Source organism: Anas acuta, chromosome 1 (assembly GCF_963932015.1).
Source record: "Anas acuta chromosome 1, bAnaAcu1.1, whole genome shotgun sequence".
In the NCBI taxonomy this organism is placed as follows: Eukaryota; Metazoa; Chordata; class Aves; order Anseriformes; family Anatidae; genus Anas; species Anas acuta.
The window spans coordinates 8,710,415-8,735,936 of NC_088979.1; the positions used below are offsets into that span (position 1 = coordinate 8,710,415).

Here is a 25,522-nt window from a genome sequence, read left to right on the forward strand (position 1 = left end):
TATTGAAAACCCAACCTGGTCAAATAAATTATGGTCTTTCTGGAATAACAGAGCATAATTCACATTTCACTCTATCCATTTTCCTATCTGAGTAATACGTATGTGCTCCAAGGTATATAGGATCACCATTGTATTTAGGATTGTCAGATACTGATTTTATGGAGCTTCAGAAATGGAAAATGGAAGACAACCCATCATTGCTGGTGGTGTGGTGATGTGGCTGAGTTGGAAAATGAAGCTTTGAGTGGAGATGCTTAACCACCATTTTTCATGGGTGTGTGGAACTAAGTCTTCATGCCTGGCAACTCACTTGTGCATCAGCCCGTAGTCCTAGGAGCTGGGATATGCAGAGGTGGTTTTATGGAGAACTAGAATGAAAATGAATTTTAAATGCATTTTCTGGTATCTTTACCCACTTGGAAGGCAATAGAGACTCATGCATTTTATTATTTATTGCAAAATGGGAAATTGTTTCATTTTGAAATGGTCATCTAATTAAGACAACTCATCTCTAATGACCAGCAAAGAGGACATAATATAGAACATATATATATATGTTCTATATATATATAATATATATATACATATATATAATATATATATATATAATATATATATATATATTTTTTTTAAAGGGAAAGAAAGAAATGTTAGGGATTGAATCAATATAATTAAATTTTACATTTGCTTCTGAAAGGGTATCAGAACAAAGTGAGCTCATTAAGTCCAAATTAAATCGATCATTCTGGCCTGCCTATGACAACCCCTTCAGAAAAGGCTCTGTTCACTTGATATCCAGGTGACATTCACACATTTATTTCATTATAGAAAGAGACTTAACAGTTTCTTATCACTTCAGTACAAATAAAACATTTAGAATTATGTAACCACCTAAACAGGTGGTCTATGCCTTATTCTTCATGATATTGTTTTAATTCTTATGTTGTAAATATGTTCTGTCCTCCTGCTATCAAAAGCAGAATATAAGGTCCAAAACTGTGACTGCATTGAAACTTGATGCAACAGAAGCAGGGGGAACAGATGGTAAGATCAGAGTTTAAAGCAGGTTTGTAAAATATATTGAAGAGAGGAAAAAAAAAAAAAGAGAGAAAGAGAGAAAGAGAGAAAGAGAGAAAGAAAGAGAGAAAGAAAGAAAGAAAGAAAGAAAGAAAGAAAGAAAGAAAGAAAGAAAGAAAGAAAGAAAGAAAGAAAGAAAAACACCAAATGAACAAATAACTATATATCCTCTAAGTGTTTGTTGTTGTTGTTATTTTTAATTATTATTGTTAATTGCTATTATCCCAGATTTTAAGTTGTAGCTCTCATAAATATTTGTGAGAGGAAGTTGTCATTATGCTTTATGAATGTTGACTGTAAGCCACCAAAGACAAGCAATCAGTAGAGACCTAAAACATATCAGCAGCTGCTAAGTTGGTTGCAAGTTGAGTACATAATTATTTTTGGAAGAAGCAAGAACTTCCTTTGCTTCACCCGAGGCACCTAGATTTTTAAGTAAATCATGGGATTCAGCTCATGAAGCTTAGCCCTTTAGAAGCCATCTAAATATTTAGGTGCTTGCGTTCACCCGAGTGCTGATTGAAGGTATGAATTAAGTGTTATCCTTAATAAGGCATCCATACAACTTGACTTAAATAATGCTTTAAATTTGAAATAGCTGACCTTGCACTGGGTCTAAATTACAGCCTAGCTGCTGAGATTATTAAACCAGTAGCATGACATCCGTGTAGCCAGTTTCCATTTGCAACACATCTGCAGCTAATCAAATCATCCCATGCAGTCACACGCTGCTTTATAACCTCAACTGGGTTAACTGAGGTGGAATAATTGAAGCTAATTGTTGCAGCTCAGGCAAGCCCTGGATAGATTTAAAACATTAAGGCATTACAGCACCATGTATTTATGCTAGAGGGCACTCATAATTCATTCTGAGCAGTAATACAGCTTGGCATTTGTATAACATATATCACTGAGGCACTATGCCAACAGTAACTTTCAAGGAGTGCTGTGAGGTAGGTGTGTACATCAATCCCTATTTTACAGATGAGGAAACTGAGGCAGAAAGATATTTGACCCAGATCACAGTAGGAATCTGTGCTGAAGGAGTCTTGATCTGTGCTGAGATCAAGACAACTGGAAGTTATTCTCCTAGATAAAAAAAAGCCAGCTTATTCATATATGTATATACATATATATATATTTAAGTCCTTATGCCTATGTGTGTGCACAGGTTAATTCTGGATATGTATTTTTATTTTTAAAATTATAGACCTTATTTTCTTGTATTAAAATTCTGTGACAAAATGTATCAGTCCTCCCATCCATGGTGCTACACACCTCTAAGGACAGAAACCCATCTCAGAAGACAGCACTTGCCACTGAAAGTTCACAGCTTAGGAAGGAAAGAACTGAGTGGGAGCGAGAAAATGGAAGTAATATGTCTGTGGAAGGAGACAGGTAAAGTTTGTCTTGCAGGCTTGTAGCGAAGTGTCAAGACTTCTTGTCTAGACACACTTGTCTGAATGACTTCACCAACGTGCATATTTTGTGATATTCTGAAAATTAGCCACTTCATTTCCACAGTATAGCTCAACAATTTCTGCAAATAAATATTCCAGGAGTGTTTACTCTCAAGACTGTTTCGTTTTGCTTCCTATGGTCATTCACACATTTTTTTTATTTTTTATAAGAATGTTCTTTGAAAACAAATACCCTGCTGTTCAACAAAGATGTATTCCTGAAAGGTTTATCTGTTATTGTATATTTTCCCATGAGAATCAACATAATGGGGAGGTTGCATTCAGGGGCTTTTGGAGTACATACAGTTTAAACACATGGGGACAACATACATGGATGAAGGGGCAAGAACAAAATCATGGAGTTCTTTTTTTAAGGAGATGCTGGCTTTCTGAAATAGATAACCTTTCTGAAAACGGTCAGCCACTTCACTTGTGAGACTATACCCCTGCTTCCCTGTTTGGTCATCTCTCACCCTTGACTTGTTTTATTTTGCTTCATCCGAAGATAATGATAACAACTATGAGAATGTAACTCCTCTGGAAGGGACAGCAAAAACTACCTCATGTTGTTTCATAAGCTGAGACCTTCTGGGGAACTGAATGACATGGAAGGTTGTTTTATGTTCAACCTTACCACTTCTACCAGGAGACTGAACTTGGCAATATTTCACTGTGAGAGTTGTTGCCCCTTCCTGAACAGCTATATTGTCATCATCACCTTCCTTATATGAAAAAAGATTATTCAACTGTAATGTGGGAACAAAACAGTGTAATGATGATGGTTGTCTGGTCAGAGAATTCAGAAGATGGGCTGGAGGACCAAGGGATAAGTAGGGTGTTGCTGCAGTCACATCACACATATGAGATTTCAGAAACCACACTGCAAGGAAATAGATTTTGATATCAGTGGTGGTGCTACCCAACCAGGAAAACACAGCCATAGTTATGAGACTTATTTGACTAGTAGTCAGATAGTTTTGAGTAGTTGCTATCAATGAACAGTTCACAACAAATTTTAGCTGTTAAAAATTTCTGGAAAATTTTAAGTATACTTTTGAGATAACTGAAATTTGCTTATGGACAATCTGTGCAGGCTGGATACATTTGGATACAGTATACATTGCGAGTCATAGTTGCTCAGATCTTGTAATAGTCTGGAAGTCTCTTAGGATTTAAAGCAAGCTGAACAACTGACAATCTTGCTGGAACTCAAGTGTGGTTTTATAATATCTGGTTCAATAGGCTGAACTGGATCACTCTCACTAGCAATTATGTGTTTCACCAGGCATCTGGAAGCTTCATTGATGTTTATATTTTCCTGCAAGTGAAAGAGAGAGGTTGATTAGTCAATATTAATTACATTATGCTGCATATTGCCTGTGTAGAATTAAACTTTTCCCTAGGTTACATCAAAAGTTTACTTTCCTTAATAAACAGCTTTTAAAAATTGATTTTGACATTTTAAAAATGTTTACTTTCATTTTTTTAATTAGTTACATTTTATGTATATTAAGATTCACATCTCCTTTAAATTATACATAGAACTCATTTTAAATTACCTCAAAGTCTTGGTGATATGATTACTTCATTAAACTATACAAACACTAAAGAGATATTAAAGACAAATGGCTGAAGTAAAGCTTCAGAATCCACATTTCACTGCTTGATTAATGGTTACTCTGATTTTTAAATTATTAATTATCTGTCAGCAACTACAGGCATAAATAGCTCTTATTTTTGAAGAACTTTTTCCATGGTTTCAGGAGGGTTTCTTTATATGATGCTCACAATGAAACTTGTGATGAACAGAACAGATTCATTGAAAAAATAATACAATCTCAAATTATTCACAAAACAGAAAAAAAAAAAAGTCCCATATCATTAAGGTTCCTTATTTATTATTTATTTTTTATTTTTTATTGAGACAGTATCTCTAATGTACTGCTTCAGAAGATGTATATCACCATTGTTTTCATTTTCAAGACAGAAATCCTCACTCTAGATACTTAGAACGAAATGAACAGCTCATCTTTTTCTACATGGACCTTTCTTCCATAGCATGATTAACTTGCTACAACTCTTAGAATAAACAAAACAGCCTGTTCAGTGAGACACAGCTCAGCATAGCATATAAAATAAGCAGGAATACTGAGTAAGGATTTTTTTAATGACAGCAACCGGTATGGCTGGAATGAGAAGCCAGGCATAAAATACACTCTCCTACTCTAACTACTGGCACTGATCACTTATTTCATATGACAAGAGATAGAAACACACTGCACCTTCAGTCTTACAGGAAATTATATCACACCTACATGCACACACACACACACACACACATATATATATATATGAATATAAGTATGTATTTATGTGTATGCACATACTTCTCTTGCTCCATCAAAATTATGTATTACTTGCATCTTAAGACTGACCCAGGTTTCCAAGCTGAATCTGAGGCCTACTGTACTGAGACCACACCCACCCACCCACCCAATGCCATAAAGTCTACCTTCAGCAAATGCTCAGCATCAGTGCAGCATCACAAACAACCTGTAAAATTCGATGTGAAACCCTTTCTTATGCATGTTCAAAACTGTCAGACGAGGTGTTTAAGAATGTAGTTCAGTTATAAAAAAGAAAACAAAGCACGTGTGTGTTTCAGTAGAAATGGTACAATTATATGAAAGATCAAAAGCCAAAGTAATGGATTCTGTGAAGCTGATTTCTAATCCTCTTGCAGTCAATTGCAAAGCTCCACAAACTCCACTGGCCATAACTTTGCACCACAACAAAGAGTTGAAATCTGGAGATTTAACTGGAAATGTTAATTCGTGCCAACATCACAGGATTCTTCAACTACACAAGTGAATTGAAATATTTCAACTTTGACCTGTAAAGAATATCATCTGGTTTTAACAAATCAGAACTTTAGACAAGCCATTTACATACTAACCCCTGGAAAGTAATAAAGATCTTGGAATCAGGTCTGTACTGAGTTGTCAAAATGCAACTTTATCACATGATTTTCCTGAACCAGACAAGCAAATTCCTCAACTGTGTATGAAAAGTTTTTTTCAGGGCACTGTGAAATTTTCTTAGAAAAAATAGACATTGAAAAATATCTCAGTTCTGTTGACAATAAAAGAAGGTTACCAAACAGAGAAAAAAAAAAAAAAAGAGAAAAAAAAATCCATCCCTCCGCCCCCCCCCAAAAAAAGTCTTTTCCATTATGTATTCTGTTGTTAACAGACAGATAATCATTTCATTTACCCATGCGCTGCTTCTCTTCTGAGATGGGAGCATTTAGTTTTTTTTCAAGAATGTCTTAATGACTATCTCAGTTTGTACCTAAATACATTAATATTCACATGTATTAACATACAAAGGCACTTTGTCAGAGACTTAAGATCATCATCTTATAGGAGTGGGAAAGAGGGGATGAACCCAAGCCCACAAAAGCATAAAATGGGTATAAGTGAATGGTCCTTATCCGCACTGGTGCTAGATGGAATTTCAGGTGGCTGAGACTAAAAATTCAGACAAAAAAATACCACCACCATCACCAACAACAAAACAAAATGCTGTTCTATTTCATCCTGAACTAAAGCTAAAGCAAAACTAGGTTATTAAATCCTCTATAGATTTTTTTGGGAAGTAAGCCAAATTTGAACAGGCAAATACTGTTTTGACATAAAAAAAAATCAAAATATTTAGTTCTGGAAATATCAAAATGAAATGTTTTTCTTTTTCTGTATTGCTCTTTCTCCTTTTTAATGATTTTTTTTTCCAAATTTGACCCATATTGCTGATTTCTTTGATAGCTGCATCTTGGATTGAGTCCACTGTTTCACTGGGAGGTGTCTGCCCATATCTAGTGATTCTCTGTAAAGCAGGATTAAATAAATCTAAGTTTTATGCTCAGCCCTGGCCATTCCACCTGCATAAGCTTCTGCTTTCAGTCCATGCCCACCTTCCTCTCTGCCAGAGCACCATCCCTTCAGATGTGCCTGCAGAAGTTTATGTGACTGAGCTCTTGCTTCTTCAGGCAAAATGTGCTGGTTTGCAAGGTTTCACTATTTAAAGTATTTGCAGCCAAGCAGTTAAAATTCTTCTATTTGTTCTGTATAAGAGGTAAGGAATAAAAATAAGAGGTATGTAAGAGGTAAGGAATAAAAAGTCCTGTCCATAGTGTGTGCTGGATCAGACATATTCTCATCCTGCTTTTGTTCCAGTCATTCCAGAACATTTATGTGTATAGTCTAGATGCGGCGATGAAAATTTCTGCCAGGGGACAAGGGAGCAAGAGTTGGCCTTTACAGCCAGCACAGCTGTTTTTAAGCTTTTGTCCAACTCCACCCTTCTCCCATGGTTCAAGTGACAACAGGTACATGGTACAAATAAGAAGCAGTGCCTTAAGTCTCTCACTACAAGGAGGTTCTTCTGCCACCAAAGCAACTCCAGCAGTCCCAGCTCCATGCCTGGACCACCTCTGATGCTGTTGTTGCCTTTTATTCTAAACCTAATCCTTGTCCCAGATCTGTTGATCAGACATTGCTATGTTCTGGTCTGCCTAATGAAATATTGATTTCTGTACCTCTCATCCTAGAGTGTGTTTTGGAAAAAAAAAAAAAAAAAAAAAAAAAAAAAAAAAAAAAAGAAGAAAAGAAAAGAAAAAAAAGATCAATATTCTTTTAGGCAGCAGCTGCAAACAGTAGAAGGTGATCTGCTATCCAAACAGACACCCAGAGACCTGGCAATTTTAGAGAATAGGAGGTGTTGAAAAGCAGTCTAGGCAATGACAGAGAAAAAGAAGCAGGTGAAAAGCCATCCAACAAATACAAAGAAACGAACAATCAGGATGTAAGACTGGATAGAGAGGACTAATCACAGACAACTTACTAATTGTACTGAAACAGGGAAACTGACCCCATTATGCCTAAGAATCAAATTAACCATTTGAAAAATAGGAAAGAAAATAAAAGTGAAAGAACAGAGTGAAATGGTGTCTGTCTATCTGTCTCTAGGTAGAAATCCTTTAACTGTCATCTCTCTTACGACTGTTGTTCTACACAAAACACCTCAGAAATTGTGATAGTACTTTAGATCACCTTTCTTTTCCTTTCTTTTTCATTTTCACTCGGTTTCTTTCATGTTCAGAGCAAATTCTTTAGGCCATCCTGAAGAATGTACCCTGCCTTAATGGTGGAGGAAATTCTGAATATCAGGATGGGAATACAGGTTCATTTAGTCTTTGACATGTTACTAGATGCACTACTGTTTCTGCAGCTTATTTTCTGCAGCTTATTTAAATTATATTCTATTTCCTAACTTTGGATAGTTATCTAAATACTAGGGAAGGACTGTTTACTTACACTATTTTAAGGCTGTTAATACTCAACATGGCATCTTTTATTTGTTTTTCTCCACAGCATCTTTCTGAGTTAGGGAAGTGCTGCTAGAACCATTTACCAAATGAAGAAAATTAAGAGCCCCAGACAAAGCGAACTGCAAGAATCCTGGTCCAGTTCATGGTGGCTAGCTGGGAAGTTGGTGAAGGTACAGTTTGAAGTGTTTAAATGTTGTTTGTTTGCTTGTTTATTTCCTCCAAGGCTTGTGGAAGACCAAAAGTGAAGGATCTTGCCACTAACATGGTGCCTTTATTGCTTTGGGTCCTCTCCCCTCACTTTTCCACTACCTCTCACATACACTTACTGCATGATAGCTCTTATAAAAACTTTTCCTGGACATCTTGAACAGGAGGTGTCTAACCCATTTCTGTGACTCTTGTGCCTTAATAAGCCCCAGCACATGAAAGATGCTGTCACAGTCAACGCTGCAAAAATTGAGTATTGAATCCAATCCTAAGTGAAAATCAAAACTTGCTACTGTTAATTCTATTACCAAAGTAAAGCAAAGAAAATAAATGTAAGCAATCTTTGAAACCAGAAAGGAACACTGAAAGACACAAATGAAATTACAGTTTGCTCTGTAGATAAATGTCCTTCAAAAGTATCTCAAAGGCCATTTTTGCAGAAAGAATAGCAACTCAAGGGGGGGGGGGGGGGGGGGAAGGTTGCATGACTTAAAACATTTGATCCCATTGCTATGGGAAATTTCATAGTCTTGTAATGCAACAATCAACTGAAGGGAAAATAAATACTCTGTTGAATGTCTCACAGTAGTATACAAGCCCAGCAAGCTTCTTTGTATTCTGGATTGTTTTCTTCCTTATCTGCCACTTCTAACACAAACACAGAATATGAATATTTAGAGCATTACATTTGAGTATAAGAAATAAAACCCTCAAGCTGGACTGACTCTTAGCTCTTTACTGAAGAAAAAAGACATTTAATAGTTTTATGGGCCTGTCTCACTTCCAAATTAAACACTTTTTATTCATTTTTTCTTTGCCATATAGATATCTTAGGTTTGTCTTTCTGGTTGTTTTCAGATATAAAATTGATCCCTTTCTATATTCAGGTATTTTGTTTCTCTGACTGAATCTGATGCTTCTGAATCTTGTCTTGAAAGTCAGGGAGAAGGTCTGGAAGCTAGCCAGTGTTATACCCATGTACAAAAAGGGCATGAGAGAAGACCCAGGAAACTACAGACCTATTAGTCTGACCTCAGTCCCTGAAAAAGTAATGGAGAAGATGGTCCTGGGGGTTATTGAAAGGCAGTTATTGAACAAAGCTATTATCAGGCATAGTCAACATGGGTTCCTGAAGGGAAAGTCCTGCCTTGGTAATCTGATATCCTTCCAGGATAAGGTAACCCATTTGGTGGATGAAGGGAGGGTGATGGATGTGATCTTTCTGGATTTTAGTAAGGCCTTTGATACTGTCCCTCACAGCACCCTTCTGGACAGATGGTTGAACTGTGAGATGAGCCAGCAGTGTGCCCTGGCAGCCAAGAGGACAAACCGCATTTTTGGGTGCATTGAAGACAGCATGGCCAGCTGGTCAAAAGTGGTGATTCTCCCACTATTCTACCACTCGCATCTAGGTGTGGCATCACCTTCAATATTGTGTGCAGCTCTGGGCTCCATGAAAGAAAAAAAGGATGTTAATATCCTTGTAAGAGTCCAAAGGAGGCCAACAAAGATGGCAAAAGGGCAGGAAGGCATTTGTTTTGAGAAGAGGCTGAGGAGCATTGGGGTGTCCAGTCTGAAGAAGAGGAGGCTGCAAGATGACTTCATCATTTTCCAATTTTATTTCTATTATGCACTAAAATCCAGGAGAAGGCATATGATTTAAAATTCATTGTAATGTGCACTCTCCCAGTGCAACCAATCTGAGGAAATGGCTACACATACTCGCTTATCAAAGTAGATAATCTTGTAAATCACGGGCAGCAGAGACTTATTAAGATGTTGTGTTGTATTGCTGTGGTTGGGTTTCTAGGAATATGTAACAGTGTGAGTTAAAAGGCATCCAGGTGCATGAACATGAAACTCTCAGATGTGAAATTCTGTGACTGCACCCCTGAGAACCAGATAATTTCTGGGACTGAATTCTTAGAGCTGTTTGGAAATCCTGTAACAAAATCCTTTCCATCAGAAGAAGCTGATTGTGTGGTTTCAGGGCAGTCTGCCTAAGGAAACATTGGCTCCACACAGAGGCATTGCCAGGCCTCATGGCTGAGAAACCAGAGCAGCATGTCCTTCTAACCTCAGAGCTCAGCCAAGGGCTCTCTTAGATTTTAGATTTTCCTAAACTGAACAATTTAATTATTTTGAATAAAAAATTTTGAATTTTCATTTTGGAAGGAAACATTAAAATTTCCAGGTGATTGTGAGCAGCAGGTGTACTGGAACTGAAGTAAAACACATGAAATTTATCTAAACACAAGAACACTTTATTACAGTGGGGATGACTGAGAACTACCACAGGCTGCCCGGAGAGACTGAGGAGTGTCCAATCTTGGAGATCTTCCTACTGGACTCCATTAGGCTACACTAGATAACCTCAAGAAGCACCTTCCTCAATAATTCTGTAATTCTGTGAATTTTCAGCTTTTGGCCGGTACTAAATAATGTATTTAAGAACAGTGATCCATGGAGCTATAGGACAGCTCTGATGCCTCTAGTATGCTCTGAAGCAACTCTTCTTTTAGTTTCAGGAAAAAAAATCTGCAGAGGATTCCACATAGAGTGACTGTATATCTGAACTGGAAGCTTCTGCCTTAGGTGTCAGCTTCGTTTCACTAGTTTTATGGCAGAAACAGAAGTATTTTCTAAGTCTCTGTGCAGTAAAATGGATTAGATGGATTAGACTTTTTTTAGACTTTTTTTTTTTTTTTTTTTTTTTTTCCACAAATTTGAAAGACAATGTAAGAAGCCATACATTCCTAACTGTGTCTGGCAGCCTCAAATGGATTGCTTTGGTTTCGGTTACCAGATCAGTAAATTAGCTGTTGTGTGTCAGCATAATTTATACGTATGTCCAAATGACACACACATGACCCTATTTTGTCTTTATGGAAATCAAACCCATGCCCTCTGTTTGAGTTTTTTGTTGTTGTTGCTGTTTTGTTTTATTTTTGTTTGTTTGTTTGTTTGTTTTTTTAACTTTCATGATTGTACAGTCAGAAGAATTTATACTTTAAACAAGGGACAGTAGAGCTTGCTTCATTCACACAGCTTATTGATAAGACAAGCAGAACTGCTGTCCTTGCTTAGAAGTGGCCGGGTCCGAGGAGAGAGTGACTTTCTGAAAGGTCACCCAGCAGATTAACGGCAAAGACGACTCCTGATTCCTGTTGCAGAATTTGAGCACTATGACACATGCTGTATAGCTTGTCTGACAAAAATGGAAAAATGATACATTATTACCTACTTTTTCTATAGAAGGAAAGATATATAACTTTTTCTAGGTCCAAATAGGATGTGTCCAAATAGCCCAAAGACTTGGTGTTCAGTCTCCTGGTCACAGTGCTCAGCACAGAGGGAGCTCTGTGCTCAGCCTAGATTGGTAAGGATCTGAAAAGCATGGCTACCAGATCTTCTGGGCAATATGGACAAAATGTGACCGTCTTTTTACCTAATTCTCCATTGTTGACAGTGGAATTATAGCATGGAATGAGAAACTCAAATATGATCATATTACAGCGATGGTAAGTGGTAAGGTATTTCAATTCATTTCTGAAGTAGGTATTTTCAAGCACAATAGTTTTGCCTGACTTGTCTGTTTTGATGCATGAGTTCCATTTTCATTATGAAGTGATAATAAGCTTCAAATTGCTGCTCTTCTAATCCAAGTGAAAAGCTAGTCTCTTTGAACTGGGAATGGTGGTAATGACAGTTTAAAGGCTTGGAAAAGTGAGTGGACTTCTCAGCTGCTCTAGCCACATGCTGGATGATTGAAGGTGTGACAAGAATGAAAAATTTTCTCTCTTTAAATAAATGTACCTTTCACAATAATTGTAATGAAAATGATTAAATAATTTACTATTAAGGATTATTTTGTGAATATCTGGGGATGTGTTTTTAAGACTGCAATCAATATGAGCAAACCAAAGATACGTGTAAAAGAGACAAGGCTCCCCACTGGAAATATGGTGTTAAATATAACATGACTATACTACATTGTGCTGTTGCCCAATGAGGTCCTTCTTACATGAGAAACTATCAAAAGAAGTTTCTATGTTTGTAGGGAACAGAAGATTGGAATAGGCTGAATATTTCCTTTATATTAATGTAAGAATCAAAACTGATACAAGAGAATACATTACATAGCTCAAATACTTTACATTAAAGTTGTTAACTTAAGAAAAAACAGCACCAGGGAATAATACAATGATGTCTTTTGCTGTTCTGCCAATTCCACAGACAAAAATTTCAAACCATTGACAGCCTGAAACATGGTAGGTACATATATAGCATGCTACTTTAGGCATGGCAACTAGAACTCAAAAAAAAAATTTTTATAAATAATCACCTTTGTTTTTCCAAAACACATAAATCATATTCAGTTTGTTCTGAAGGCTATAACATTTCCAGGCACGTTGGCAGAAAACCTCTGGAGATCTAATTATTCTAGGATACCACAAAAAAAAGAGTTACTTATTTGAACTACTAAAACTGCTAGCTGCAATACGATGACTCCTCTGTCAGTGTTTTTCTACTTCAGAAAAGAGTTTCTATTCTCTATAGCAAACATAGCTAGATTTTTATTTTCCCTAGAGCTGAGTTCAACTATTTAATATGCCTCAGGCTGAAAGAATACCGGATACATGTAACATCCAATATTTTAAAATAACAGCAATAACAACTCCTGTTTAGGAAAAAAAAAAATAAAAAATAAAAAAAAAAAAGTGCACAGGCTTAGTTCAGAACTTAGACCAAATGGGGAAATTATTTTTATATAACTTAGCCTAAATGTGACTGTTACAGTCCTTAGTGGGATTACTTTGTTTTGAATCATTTTAAATAACTGGATTTCTTTCTGTTCAAACATGTCTGGACTGGTAAACAGAGGACTGCTTGGCTAGCAATTATTTCTGAGATAAATAAAGTAAGGAAAATCTAAATAAAGTAAGCTAAAAAAAAAAAAAAAAAGTAAGGAAAAGAAGTAGGTTGTTTTTGTTTTGTATTTGTTTTTGTTTTGTATTTGCCTTTTTTTTTTTTTTTTTTAAGTCAAAATCTTATACCTGTTTGTCTCAGAAAAACCCAGACTGATTTTTCCTGTTGTCACTTCTTTTAGGTTTAATTGTCCTTTACATTTCCATGATTCTCCACAAGAGTGCCTATCTTCTACCATTGTGGTAAAAACTCTGCCACCTTTGAAATTCTTTGTACATTCATTCCCTGCCTTGACCTTAAGTAGTCCATAGTCCAACAACATAAATGCTTTGTTCTTGTTGTTTTTAAAAGGGGACAGATGCTTGCTGTGGACTAATTCATGGAACTCACAGTATGGATTCCTTCCTCATATGCTTTCTCATACGTCAAAGAGCAGTGAGCAGCTGCTGATCCAAACCACCTAGAACAATGAAACCTGCATCCTTTAAACAATGGGCCATCTTGTTCCCCCGTTCCATCTCCTTCTCTTTGTAAATCTTTTAGATCCAGGCATTTTAAAACAATCTGGTATTAATTTCTCTGCAGATGATTTTTGTGGTGATTTTGCCCTCAGGCCTGAGTTTTCAGTGAATTGGTTCTTGTCCCCAGGAAATGTAGAGTCATGTAAATGTCAGAAATGAGGAAAAAGTAGTTCTGAAGAAAACAGCTACATACAATGTTATACATCACTGGTGAGCTGGATCCCAAATACTCACAACCAGATATTTCATGTTATTTGTGGCCTGAAATGTAGCTAGTCACCTAAGAAAATATTGAAAAGTCCAGAACATGTAATTCTTACACAAACAATAATTTGTCCTCATCCTGTTTCTTAAACAGAAATAGATACCATCCTTACTGGATTCTGGTGGCTTTATCCAGCAAAAATCATTAGATAACCACACTGAATTCAAACCATGCCCTGCAAAAGTTGCAATGAAAATAACCTTATACATAAAGAAAGATAATTTACACATGAACCTAGTCCACAATGTCTCCCTAGAAAAAACATTTTGAAGAGACAGTGGCTAGTTTTGAAGCCCATTCAGTGGGAAAGTAAAGACACTAATCACAATGACCTCTCAGCCAACAACTCATACAATGCTTGAGGCAATTACCTGCTGCTACCCCTGCTGATGGCAAGTGAGATTTCTTTTAAATATTAATATTTTAGAAGATATCAAGGCCAGAAAAGTAAAATACAGATATACATTTCAAAGATTCTTAAGTAACTTTCACAAAGTGTTTAAAAGAAATTAAACAACTAAATATAACATTTTGGTTTTCAGTCTACTAACAACTTTAGCCAAACCAGTGCCAAACTGTTTACATTTCAAACATTCAAGCATTCCTCTGTTCTGTTAATGATGAGAGCAGCTTTCACAATCAAATAATATAATAAACATAATATCCACCAAGATGTTATGTTTAAATCATTATTTCATGTACAATCAAGCTTCTACTAAAAGTCATTGTCATAATAGGAATGAAATAATTTGAATAGCAGAAATTCAAGTTCAAGCACTGATTAGATACCTTTGTTGCTGATGGGAATTAAGACATGAAATTTCCTATGTTTTAATTTCATGTGCTAGAAAAAATCAAAGTCACATTGTGGTAGAAAGTATACAAACATAATAAGGGTATAAATTTTAGACACCTATTGAGATGATATAGAGAGTTAATATACCTTGGTAGTAAATGGAGAGCTAATGTTTCTTTTGCGAGAAAATTTTCTATGTGTCTAGTTCAGGATAGTATAGAAGGGTATGTTTTTCTCCATTGAATCCAAGAGGAGTCTGGACAACCACATCACAGGCTCCTCACTCAGTGAGTCCATCTCTGCTCCAAAGCAGTTAGAAACAGAAGCAAAAATGGATTCAGGCACTGAGATGACAGTGTAGGTGGAATTTAGGTACTTGGGGTCAATAAAACTATCCAAAAAGTCCCATTTAACATCAGGAGAAGCCAAATGCTGCTTTCTTAAATTCTGTAGTCATGAGCCAAAGGCAGACAATAGACTGGAGATACAAGAGTATCCATGTTTTATAGATGAAGTATAGAGGACAAAGGCTATATTTAGAAGACTAAAAATACTGAAAGCATTTGAAAATGTGTCTGTGGGTATTGGTGTTACACATTTATTTATTTATGGTCATATCTTCTCTCCATAAATAGAAATCTTGTTTCAGAAGCAGAAGTTTTCCATTAGTCCTGTATGGTAACCTTATTCTTCATTAAAAGTTCACTGCATATTTGAATATAGTCTTTATGTATTAATAAAATTAGTTGGGACCTTTTGTCAAAGCCAACCATGCATCTGAAAATCCTCAAGGCTATGACTATCTTCCACAAGCCATAGCAATATCCAGGTGCCATGTAGTCATACAGTCTGTGAGATAGGTCCCTTTCAGAAAACCTTAGGCTTACTATGCCAGCTCTGCAAATTTTGCATGTACTGATGTTGTCTGAGAAATCTCAAATTGGTATACAGGAGCACTGCATGTTTAGGCTTTGTGCTCTAAACACCCCAGTGCCTTTTTAATCTTGAATGCCTTACCCAGGAAATCTGTACAAAGGCAAAGAATTTAACCCAAGAGAAGCTCATTCAGCAGTTTGACCACTGATCTCTTCCTCTCTGGACATGTGATTTTTCTGAAAAGGTTTTTGAGGATGAGTACTTACAACAGTAAGAGTAGTACAACCAGAGTAGTGCTACCATGGACTGGCTTTCTGGAATCTAACACAATGAAGCTCTTGTCTCAAATCAGGAGATCTTACAGACAGTGGTTATATAAAAACTTAGAGACAATGTTCATTGTTAAGAATTATGAAAAATATCCTCATATTCTCATAAGAGGTAGTCTTTGGGTCTTGCCAAAGGTCATCTTCTTTCTTAAGCTATTACGCAGTAAATTGTTGACTGTTTACATACTTTAGTGCTGGCCTATAGTCTTAGAGCTGTAGCATTTCATAACATTGCATATTACTTGTTTTGAAAGAAAAGGCTTAAAAAATATATAAATTGCCATAGAAGGCTGTATTAAATTCACCTTTAATTAAATCCACCAATATAAGACCTTTGCAAAGTACATATTTCAACTGAGTGACCTATTTTGGAAACCAATTTCTCTGTGCTTGGAAAAACACTTAAAAAGAAATGGAAACATTACCTTGGCTGACGTTTCAAACCAGCCCACGAACCCATTTTCTTTGCAGAACTGATCCATCTTGATGCCGTTGTTCATAAGAACATCTATTCCCTGGTCACATTTGTTTGCTAAGAGGACTGTCGGCACAGGTTTGCCATTTGGAAGAACCAGTTTAGAGTCCAAATCCTCTTTCCATTTTGTCACTGCTTCAAATGTTGCGGGTCTTGTAACATCAAAGACAATGAATGCCCCCATGGCCTCTCTGTAATAGACCCTGGTCATGTTTCCAAATCTTTCCTGACCTGTGATCATAAATGTGGGGAGAAAAAATAATAATTGTAAAAATCATTGTTTCCAGTCAAAGTCAATATTTCACATACCAGGTTTTCTAATAGAATATTACTGAAGGTAGGGCTTGATTTTGTAAGTAAGTCTGACACCTCTGGAAGGCTACTATTTATCTAAAGAATGATAAGTAGAGTACTAAACTCATGTATGAAAATGTGAGTACAGAGAGAAAAAGCAGTTTTAAAGCAAACATACAAGGAAATGTAATAAGTTTATGACAAGCTTGTCATAATACTTATTAAGCTGCCAGATTTCTGTGGACATTACCCAGACTCTTGGTGTACATCACAGGAATTTAAACGACTCACAAAACATCTAGGTATACGATTTGAAGCTCCATGATACTACAGTATTATGCGGGAAACATCTAATGCAGTTGGTCTCATGCATGACAGGAAGTCCCACACAGTTTTATGCAAGTGATTCTAGTAAACAGTAGCTTAATTAAGCTCTGGAACTATACCAGGCAGTAGAGTCATTATGACCCTACTGTCACTGACAAAGTAAAACACAGAGGTGCAAAAGGTGTGTTTAAAGCTTTACAAAAGTGGAAAACATTACCAGAAAACAGAAAACTGCAGTAGCAATACAAGGAGCTGTATAGCTCCAGTAAGAGGAATTGGGAGGAAAAGTTTTACACTAGATGTGTTCTTAAGTTTTATAGCTTTATTTGCTGAATTCAAAGGATTTTAAGGAAAGATAGTGAACGTTCTTCTCCCCCCATATTTTTTTTTTTTTTTATTATTTTTTTTTCTAGGTAACAGTACATTATTATATTTCAACATGGACAATTGGAAATGTCTATTATTTTACATGGTTAGTGATGCAAAATGTTAAAGATATCAGGATATTTTTTTTTTTAATGTGTGTGCTGTTTTCATGGGAAATTTGGCAAAAAAAAAAAAAAAAAGTAATAAATATAAATAAATAAAGCACACAGAATTTTCCTCAAAGTGAAAAAATAAAAACATTTTAAAAAAATCATTGATCTCACTGCTGAGCTGTGATCCCATAATTACCAATGCTTGAAACACCTCAAAGTAACAGCAGATTTAAGTAAGACAGCCATTGTATTTAACCATATGTTTCCATAGCTGAGAAAAAGTGCTATGAAAATAGACAATACTCCATGGAAACCTGTTCTAGCTTGATTTTCCTAATGTGCATAGTTTTGAGTGGGTTATAAAGACAAGAAGATTGTCTGTCTGTCTGACCCCAAGAAGTTTACCTGTAGAGGTTTTATGGATGGAATTTGTGCTGTCAAATGTAAAGTTGGAATGAGACCTGATGCATCCTGATTGCTGGGCTTCTAAGCCATGCAGTTTCATTTAATGGAAATGACACTGACCAGACATACTTAGGGCCAGCCCCTGGAATTTACTGAATGCATGTTATGGAGCCAACACCATCTATTTGTGTCATTCATCTTTGGTTTTATGCAATAGTTCTAGCAAACACAAAGTCATTCACATGATACAGAAATTCAAAGCAGATATCTGTCATCCCCAGATTTATTCTAGATTCTTTTTTTATCTTAAACAAACATTGTTTTCCATTGATAAAGCAAGACAGAAATATATAAAAAATCTGAAAAATATAAGGTCTGATTGAAAATTTCTTATGGTCATGCTTTATTAAAATGTCTTATGATTCCTATTAGTGGGCTGATCAGATGAATGGCTAAGTCATGTGTTATTCAACAACCTCCTTGTTGAGCAAACTTTTTTCATTTGCAAGAAGGTACCTTCAAACAGAAGTCAAGGACTGATTAGAATCTCATCAGTGAGGTCAACAGCAACATATACAATTAATTTTTGATGTATATTGCATTACAGTGATACCTTACACTTCTCATGCAAAGTTCTTGAGTTGCTTGCACAGCAGATGAGATGTAGATATGTAAGAATAACTAAACTTGGGTCTTACACATATTCAGCACTACAGTTTTCTAAGATAGGTGTGATGTAGAATATATAATAAATAAATAATTTGCGGCAAAAAAATCCTTCATCACAAACAACAAAGGTTAAAGGAATAAAAAGCTCAGAAGAAGTGTTCTTCTGGCTAGTGATGATAAAGTACTGACAAATGGTGTGACTGATTTCTTGTCCTGCTTCCAACTGCATTTGCAGATACCTAGGTTTTCCCTCCACTGAAAAGTCCCTGTACTAGTAAAAGCAACTTTATGCAGACAGACAGAGCTCACCAGCTTCCATCACAAATCATCTCAAAGAAAGAGAAGGAATGGAGCTGATGACTGAATATTAATTTACATTCAGATGACTGAATATTAATATATGAACATATTTAGCATAATGATATTATGAAACTTTGAAAAGAGGTAGTTCATAGCCACAGACTTTTAGCTTTATGTCATTTGCATAATGGATTCACTCTTATTTAAATTGCATTGTGAAAAGGGGATCTCTGTGTTTTTGTTGTGCTTCAAGTACAAAAGATTGTATCAAAGCACCTGAGAAGACACTTCTTCCAAAGATTCCAAATTAGTTGAACAAATATTTATTTTAACAGACAAGGTTCCTAAAACCTTTTCACTTAGCAGAATTACTCATGAAAATAGGCATTACTTGATGGTGTCAGAAGGTGGACTTGTGTTTTCAGAAACACAATGGCTTAGGCGGTTATTATGTTGCAAACTAGGTCAACCATTAGGTATTCAGTGGTATCTCACAAGCAGCCTTGAACATTAGAACCTGCTTTATTGCATGAGTGACTGAGGCAGGTGTGTTTTGCTTTTTGTAGAAAGGATCAGAAATTTGTGAAACGTTTGTTTGATCTGGCCCATTGGGCTTTGCTGTACCTCTTGCAAGGCCACTGGCATCTGGCATCAAGTCCAGTGAGTCTGATGGCTTTTGCCCACTGAGATGGTGCTCTATGGTGGGATTCATCAGCCCTAACTTAGGTTCTAAAAAATTAATTTTCTGTCTAAGATTAGGGTCCCTTTGTAGTCAGGGACTGAGAAGAGATATCTAGAGGTCATTCTCAGCAAGGACACTTTTAAGAGAGGTCACATAAGCTTCCTTATGGAGGTATTTACTCTCTGCCCTTGACTCCTTGGTGAGCCCAATGTGACTAGCTTACACTCAGTTCAGGAAAAGATGTCTAATTGTTAAGCCAGATGAATTTTATTCCACTTTGAAGTCATCCCAAAGAGATGAAGGTTCCAAAGCAACAAGATTTCCATTAAAGGACTTCCTGTGTGAATGGTACCTGTCCACGCTTTTATATTGATCTCAGAGACTTCTGTAGCAGGGTAAGGTATCATTTAATAAGCTTAAAGCAATCAACATCTGAGCAATTATAGTTTATAAAAATGCACACTACATAAGCATGACTTCTACAGAACTTCAATCTCCAATAACCACTATTATCTTTGATAAAGTTATAAAAACTGATGAGAAAGTGCTAAAACTCAGATAATTTCCACCATAATATCTGAAAAATAGTGTAGATAAAAATTGTATAATGCCCACTTTTACTGTGGGTTTTACTTCTTACTACTATCCCTCGTCCTCAGAGGGAAAAGTTTGTGGAAACCACACGACTTTACACAGAGGGCTTTTAGCCAACACTGAAAAGCTGGAAAATGTGCAAAAGGATTAAACATTTTTTATCTTCTACTTCAAAACAACTTTCAGAATTTTGACTCTTCAAGTCTAGTCATTGACTTTGTGGAAGCAAGACTGAAACATAAACCAGACTAAAAAACACCACGTACTGAGCACATGAGAATGTGGAGAAGCAGGCTCTGAGCTGGATCAGGCTACAGATCCCATCAAATCCCCACCAAAATAAAACTGTCACAGTGAGGGAGTTATTTATGATTGCAGACAATAATTTCAAGGTAACTTAGCCTAGAAATCACCATGACTATCTTATTTATGCATATGTACTGAAATGCTTAGCAGCCACTAAAACCTTAAACCACATGTACAGTGCCTCGCATCTGTGAATGGCCCATTTAGTCCTTGTGGAGTATACTGGTCCCCAAAACTTTACAACTATTCAGACATTTGCCTATATCTAAGCAAATACTATTGTTTTTGAATGTTAAAATGGCAGGGAAAGGAAATCAAACTGGTCTTTTGTCACCAGTATTGTGTGAATGTCTCCAATGCAGTGGACTGACCATTTATGAGATAAGATCCAGCCTTGTGAAAGTAAACCAAGCTATTTTTGGTAGCAATGAATAATCCAGCCCACATATACATGTATGCAGTGATGTCTGTTCTGAAGTGTTCTGTGGGAGGCTCTGAATGCTGTCCTCTGCCCCTCATGACTCTCCCAGAGAGCTGCTGCTTTGGACCTCCTGTCTGCAACAGGAGGTCTTCATCAAAAATGGTCTGCAACTACAGGACCACCCCACCGCAGGAGGGAAGCCTACAGTAATCCTATCTTGTAAGACCCTTGTTCCAAATATAAATAAGTATTTATTTTAAATGTTCCCTTCCAACAGTCTGTCCACAAATCTAAAGGATGATCGTATAGAGGTAACAGAACAGCTAAAGAAACAGAACAAAAGACAGAGGAGCAAGATTGAAAGATATTTGACACAATAGCAGAGGTGGTAGAACACTTCAAGAGGGACGATAACACCTTAACAGAGAGTTTAGGAAATTCAGTGAAATAAAATGGATGAAATTAAACACAATGAGAATCATACCATGTGTATCTTCTCCCACACAAAATAACAAACATTCAGTCACCCGAATCATTAGACACTTCACTGGATCAGACATAAACTAGTACATTTTAATGACACTATGTTGTCATTAGAGACATCAAAACATGAGAAACCATGAATTTTTATCCAATTATTCCTATCTTACAGCCAGAGCTTTAGGAACAGACATACTATCTTTCAAAAAAAAAACCAAAAACAAACAAACAAAGAAACCAATGTAATAATATGTGAAGAACAACCACTTTTATCTGTGAATTATTTTTTTCTAATGATTAGTTATTATTGTTCAGCATTTATCTCTCATGTAAAAAAAAAAAAAAGCATGCTCAACAATTAGCTATTAGATCTTATTTTAGTTTTGTTTACCAAATTAAGGAATACACAATAATATATTACAGAAAAATATATGGTATTTCACTATGAAATGAGATGGCACCAAACAAATTTACTTTCTTCCTGTTATATCTGTTATAGGAAGTATGTAATGGGTAAAATTGGTCCTTCTATGGATGGAGTGCACCACTCCTCCCATGAAATCACCAGGTATTTAAATCTTACTAATAACATAGATAAGTTTGATGCTAATTTTACTCAAAACATTTTTGAGAAAATTATTTATATATTGTTAAAAAATGTACTACCTACTGATGCACACAGTGAAGTGCAAGGACGAATACACATTATACTTAGTAGTAGCGTTCACTGACTGTATAATGAAGGGGGTGGCTAGGATGTGAGAGATGCAAAAATACGTGAAATATATATATATTTATATGTTTATATTTATATATAAGTATCAATATGAAATGTTATTAATACATTGCAGCATTTGTTTCAATTAAAAATGTCCTAAATGCTAAGCCAACATCCTTAATCTTGGTTAAAGAGAGAAAATGTTTAGCTTTACCCCCCCAAGCTAAGCATGACCTAATAACAAGGATTCAAGCAAAAAACAGGGATTGTTCTGAAAACGGGTATTTTTTTTATCCCCTCCTGCTCCTACATATCTGTGTTTTGCACATGCTGACACATGAAAGCCACAGCCAGGGGAAAACGCTTCCATTCCCTCCATATGCCGAATCAGTTTCATTTCGTTTTCATTTTGAAACAACTTTTTTCACATCAGCCAGATGCCATACTTGTTGTAACTTCTATGCCAGCACCACACTGATCTGAATTCAGAAGGTTGCTTGCAGAACTTAATTTCTATGTATAGCCATTAACAGCCAAAGCTCCTCACACAGAAGTCATTAAAACTGAGGCAGCAACTCTGTTTATTACTGGCCGCTGTCTTGACCTTCACAGAGATGCTTTGAATTGAGCAATTCATATGAAATTTAGTACTATGCTGTAATTCTCTCTGTCATGTGTGATAACTCAGAAAGCATGCTAGTCATTCAGTACTACAACTCGGTGTAATTGCTTCTGCAGCCTGACTGAAAACTACATCATATGATCTGCCAGCACATGATTAGTAGTGTAATAAATCTCTGAAATTTCAGAGCATGCAAAATACATTCTTTAAGTCCCCAATGTACTTGGAATTTACTATTAAAGTTTTTTTTTTTTTTTTCTCTCATGAAGAAAAGTTTTGCTGTGTACATATTTATCATTATAAATAAATATCAGTCACTGGTGAGCAATAAAAGCAATGCTTTCCCCATTATTCAAACTTCTAACAAAAAACAAAACAAAACAACATCCAGGTTTCTCTAATATCATAAACCCCCCAAATTACATTATTGTGTAAAAAAAAAAAAAAAAAAAAAAAAGTTGAGGATATGCACATTTTGTATAACGCAGTGTTGTTGCATAAGTTTTAGTGCCTTGGTGCTAAATTCAGAGCTCAGATATGAACTAGCTAAGCGTAGAAGAAAGGCACTCCCTCAGTTGATAAGAATGTTAAGAATTTTCCTATTCCACTAGTTTTACTAGGTACAACTCCAGACTAGATCTCACATATGAACCCACAGGCTGGCACAGCTGCCTAACAGCTGATGCAATTTTCACCTTCATTCCCTACTTAATGAACATAACTTCTTATTTTAATTGAGTTTCAAAAATGCCATAATTTTTGTTGTAATATATTGTGTTATTGCTGAACTTGGATTCTCATGTACACTACATGAAAAATGAATACTTATATCATGTAAAATATGCCATGCACAGCTTCTGTTTTGTGCACTGTATCAAGTGGTTCATTCCTAGGAAGGGATATCGCCAAATACAAACACTAATCTTTTTAAAGTGTGTCAGAAGTTTTTACATTTCATCAGACACAAGGAATTGGGCACAAGGAATGTAGGATGGAGAGGATGAGAAAGTAAGGAGGGAAGGAAGGGAAGGAAGGAAGGAAGGAAGGAAGAAAGGAAGGAAGGAAGGAAGGAAGGAAGGAAGGAAGGAAGGAAGGAAGGAAGGAAGGAAGGAAGGAAGGAAGGAAGGAAGGAAGGAAGGAAGGAAGGAAGGAAGGAAGGAAGGAAGGAAGGAAGGAAGGAAGGAAAAAAAAGGAAGGAAAAAAACGAAGGAAGGAAGGAAGGAAAGTAGGCATTGTGATCAGGTAACCCTGAGATATTTTTTCCTCATTTTTTAACTATAAAAATCATATTAACTGTCTTACTTAACCCCTCATCTCTTCCACCAAATTAAATAGACACAACAAGAAATTCTTGTCAGCCTCCCTCCCATCACAGAGATCTGTTAGTACAATGATGTGGCTGCAGGGAAAGAATCAGGCCATTCAGAGAGAGGAGACTGTGTCTGAGGGCTTGGGAGAAAAATCAGACAAGACAGGTTTTGCTCTGATGTCCCTTGTCTGTGGGTCTGCTGGATTTATGAAAACTCCAAAATTTCAAGCTGCCCTGAAGTTCTCTCTCCTCTCCCTCACTGCACAGGTAACTTAAAGACCAGAACAAATGAATTTGGGTCTATATTATGTACTGTCTCTAGAAGGGTTACAGGGCACAGGGTTCCCTTCTGTACTCACCCGCAATATCCCAGAGCTGCAGCCGTACCACAGTCTCAGCATCCCAGCTGAGGACCTTCAAGGCAAAGTCCACGCCGATGGTGGCCCGGTAGTGGGGAGAGAAGTTCTGGTGGACATAGCGTTTGATGATGCTGGTTTTGCCCACTCCCAGGTCCCCGATCACCAGCAGCTTGTAGAGGTGCTCCTTCTGATTGTGCTTCTGCATCTTTCCTGTTGCTGTGGCTGCTCCCTGCAAACTGATTGCATACTCTGCCCCAGGAATCCTGCCAGCCTGAGAGGAAGAGAGGGAGTGAGGAGCCGGGGAGGGAAGCGAAGATGGTAGGTGGAGGCTCCTTCCCTTTGTACGGAAGCAGGATCACCAAGTCCAGCAGGCAGCCCTGCTGGGAAATGAAGTAAGCAAGGGACTCGGGGAAGAAAAGTCTCCCAGAAAGTTTAGTGCGTACATGTGTAAAGGTCAGCACGAGGTGTGTCTGGGATTAGTCTGACTGCTAAAGACTTTGCAGGAAAATTACTGCCACAGTCCTGTTCCCTGTTTCACTCCTCACTGGAAGGACAGTGTTTCTATTGTACACTAGCTTTGAAAACTTCTTTTTAGTCACTGTCTTCTTGTTGACAATTTATTACCCCCTGCTCATTTCCAGACATGTTTAAAATGGCAGTCACTACAAAAAAGGCAGAAATCTCCTTTAAGGATGTCACCCCTCCATTAAAGTATAAAAATTAAACCAATGTGACTAACTTTAGATGTGATTTTTTTCTTTTTTTTTAATCAATGTAAGTCAGTGTGAATTCACTTATATCTCTAGAAGTGGCAGTTAATAACAATATAAAACATCTTTACACATTTCCATGTTAGGAAAGATGTGTGAATTTAATTATAACATGTGTGAATTTAATTATAACAGATACATATTTTTGTTTTGTTTTAACATCATAATTTGTTATAATCTGTCTGTACCAATAAGGTACATGTTCACATCTGCTGAATGCTCATGCTTTGTGTTTTCATACAACAGGAATCTAAAATGCAAAAAATCTGGATTTATCCCATGACTCTGATAATTAGAAGTTATGAAAGCATAAAAGCATTACAGCATGTGAATGTCAGTGTCTCAACAGTTCTCTGTTTTCCAATATGAGTGATACCAAACTTACAAACAATTAAAAATATTTGAGTAAATCATTCCATTGACATGATTGACCCTACCTTTTAAATGAAAATGACAGTGACAG

At 36.5% G+C, this 25,522-nt stretch overlaps 1 protein-coding gene across 1 annotated transcript; it reads right to left on the bottom strand.

Moving 5' to 3' along the window:
* Positions 1 to 1,747: 1,747 nt before the first annotated feature.
* Positions 1,748 to 24,847, bottom strand: RAB38 (RAB38, member RAS oncogene family). The gene is made up of 3 exons (XM_068668083.1): positions 24,290 to 24,847; positions 16,275 to 16,555; positions 1,748 to 3,855 (listed from the first exon to the last, which is right to left on the bottom strand). Exons 1-3 carry the CDS (start codon positions 24,492 to 24,494, stop codon positions 3,703 to 3,705), a joined length of 639 nt encoding a protein of 212 aa, XP_068524184.1. The 5' UTR covers positions 24,495 to 24,847; the 3' UTR covers positions 1,748 to 3,702.
* Between the last annotated feature and the right edge of the window lie 675 nt (positions 24,848 to 25,522).

Bases quoted from the DNA above. Each gene is read 5' to 3' on its own strand.
- RAB38 (XM_068668083.1), bottom strand. From the start codon at position 24,494: ATGCAGAAGCACAATCAGAAGGAGCACCTCTACAAGCTGCTGGTGATC. The intron at 16,556-24,289 runs GTGAGTACAGAA...TTATGATCACAG, and splicing joins GCAGCTCTGGGATATTGCGG to GTCAGGAAAGATTTGGAAAC. The intron at 3,856-16,274 runs GTAATGTTTCCA...TTTCACTTGCAG, and splicing joins GGTTTGAAACGTCAGCCAAG to GAAAATATAAACATCAATGA.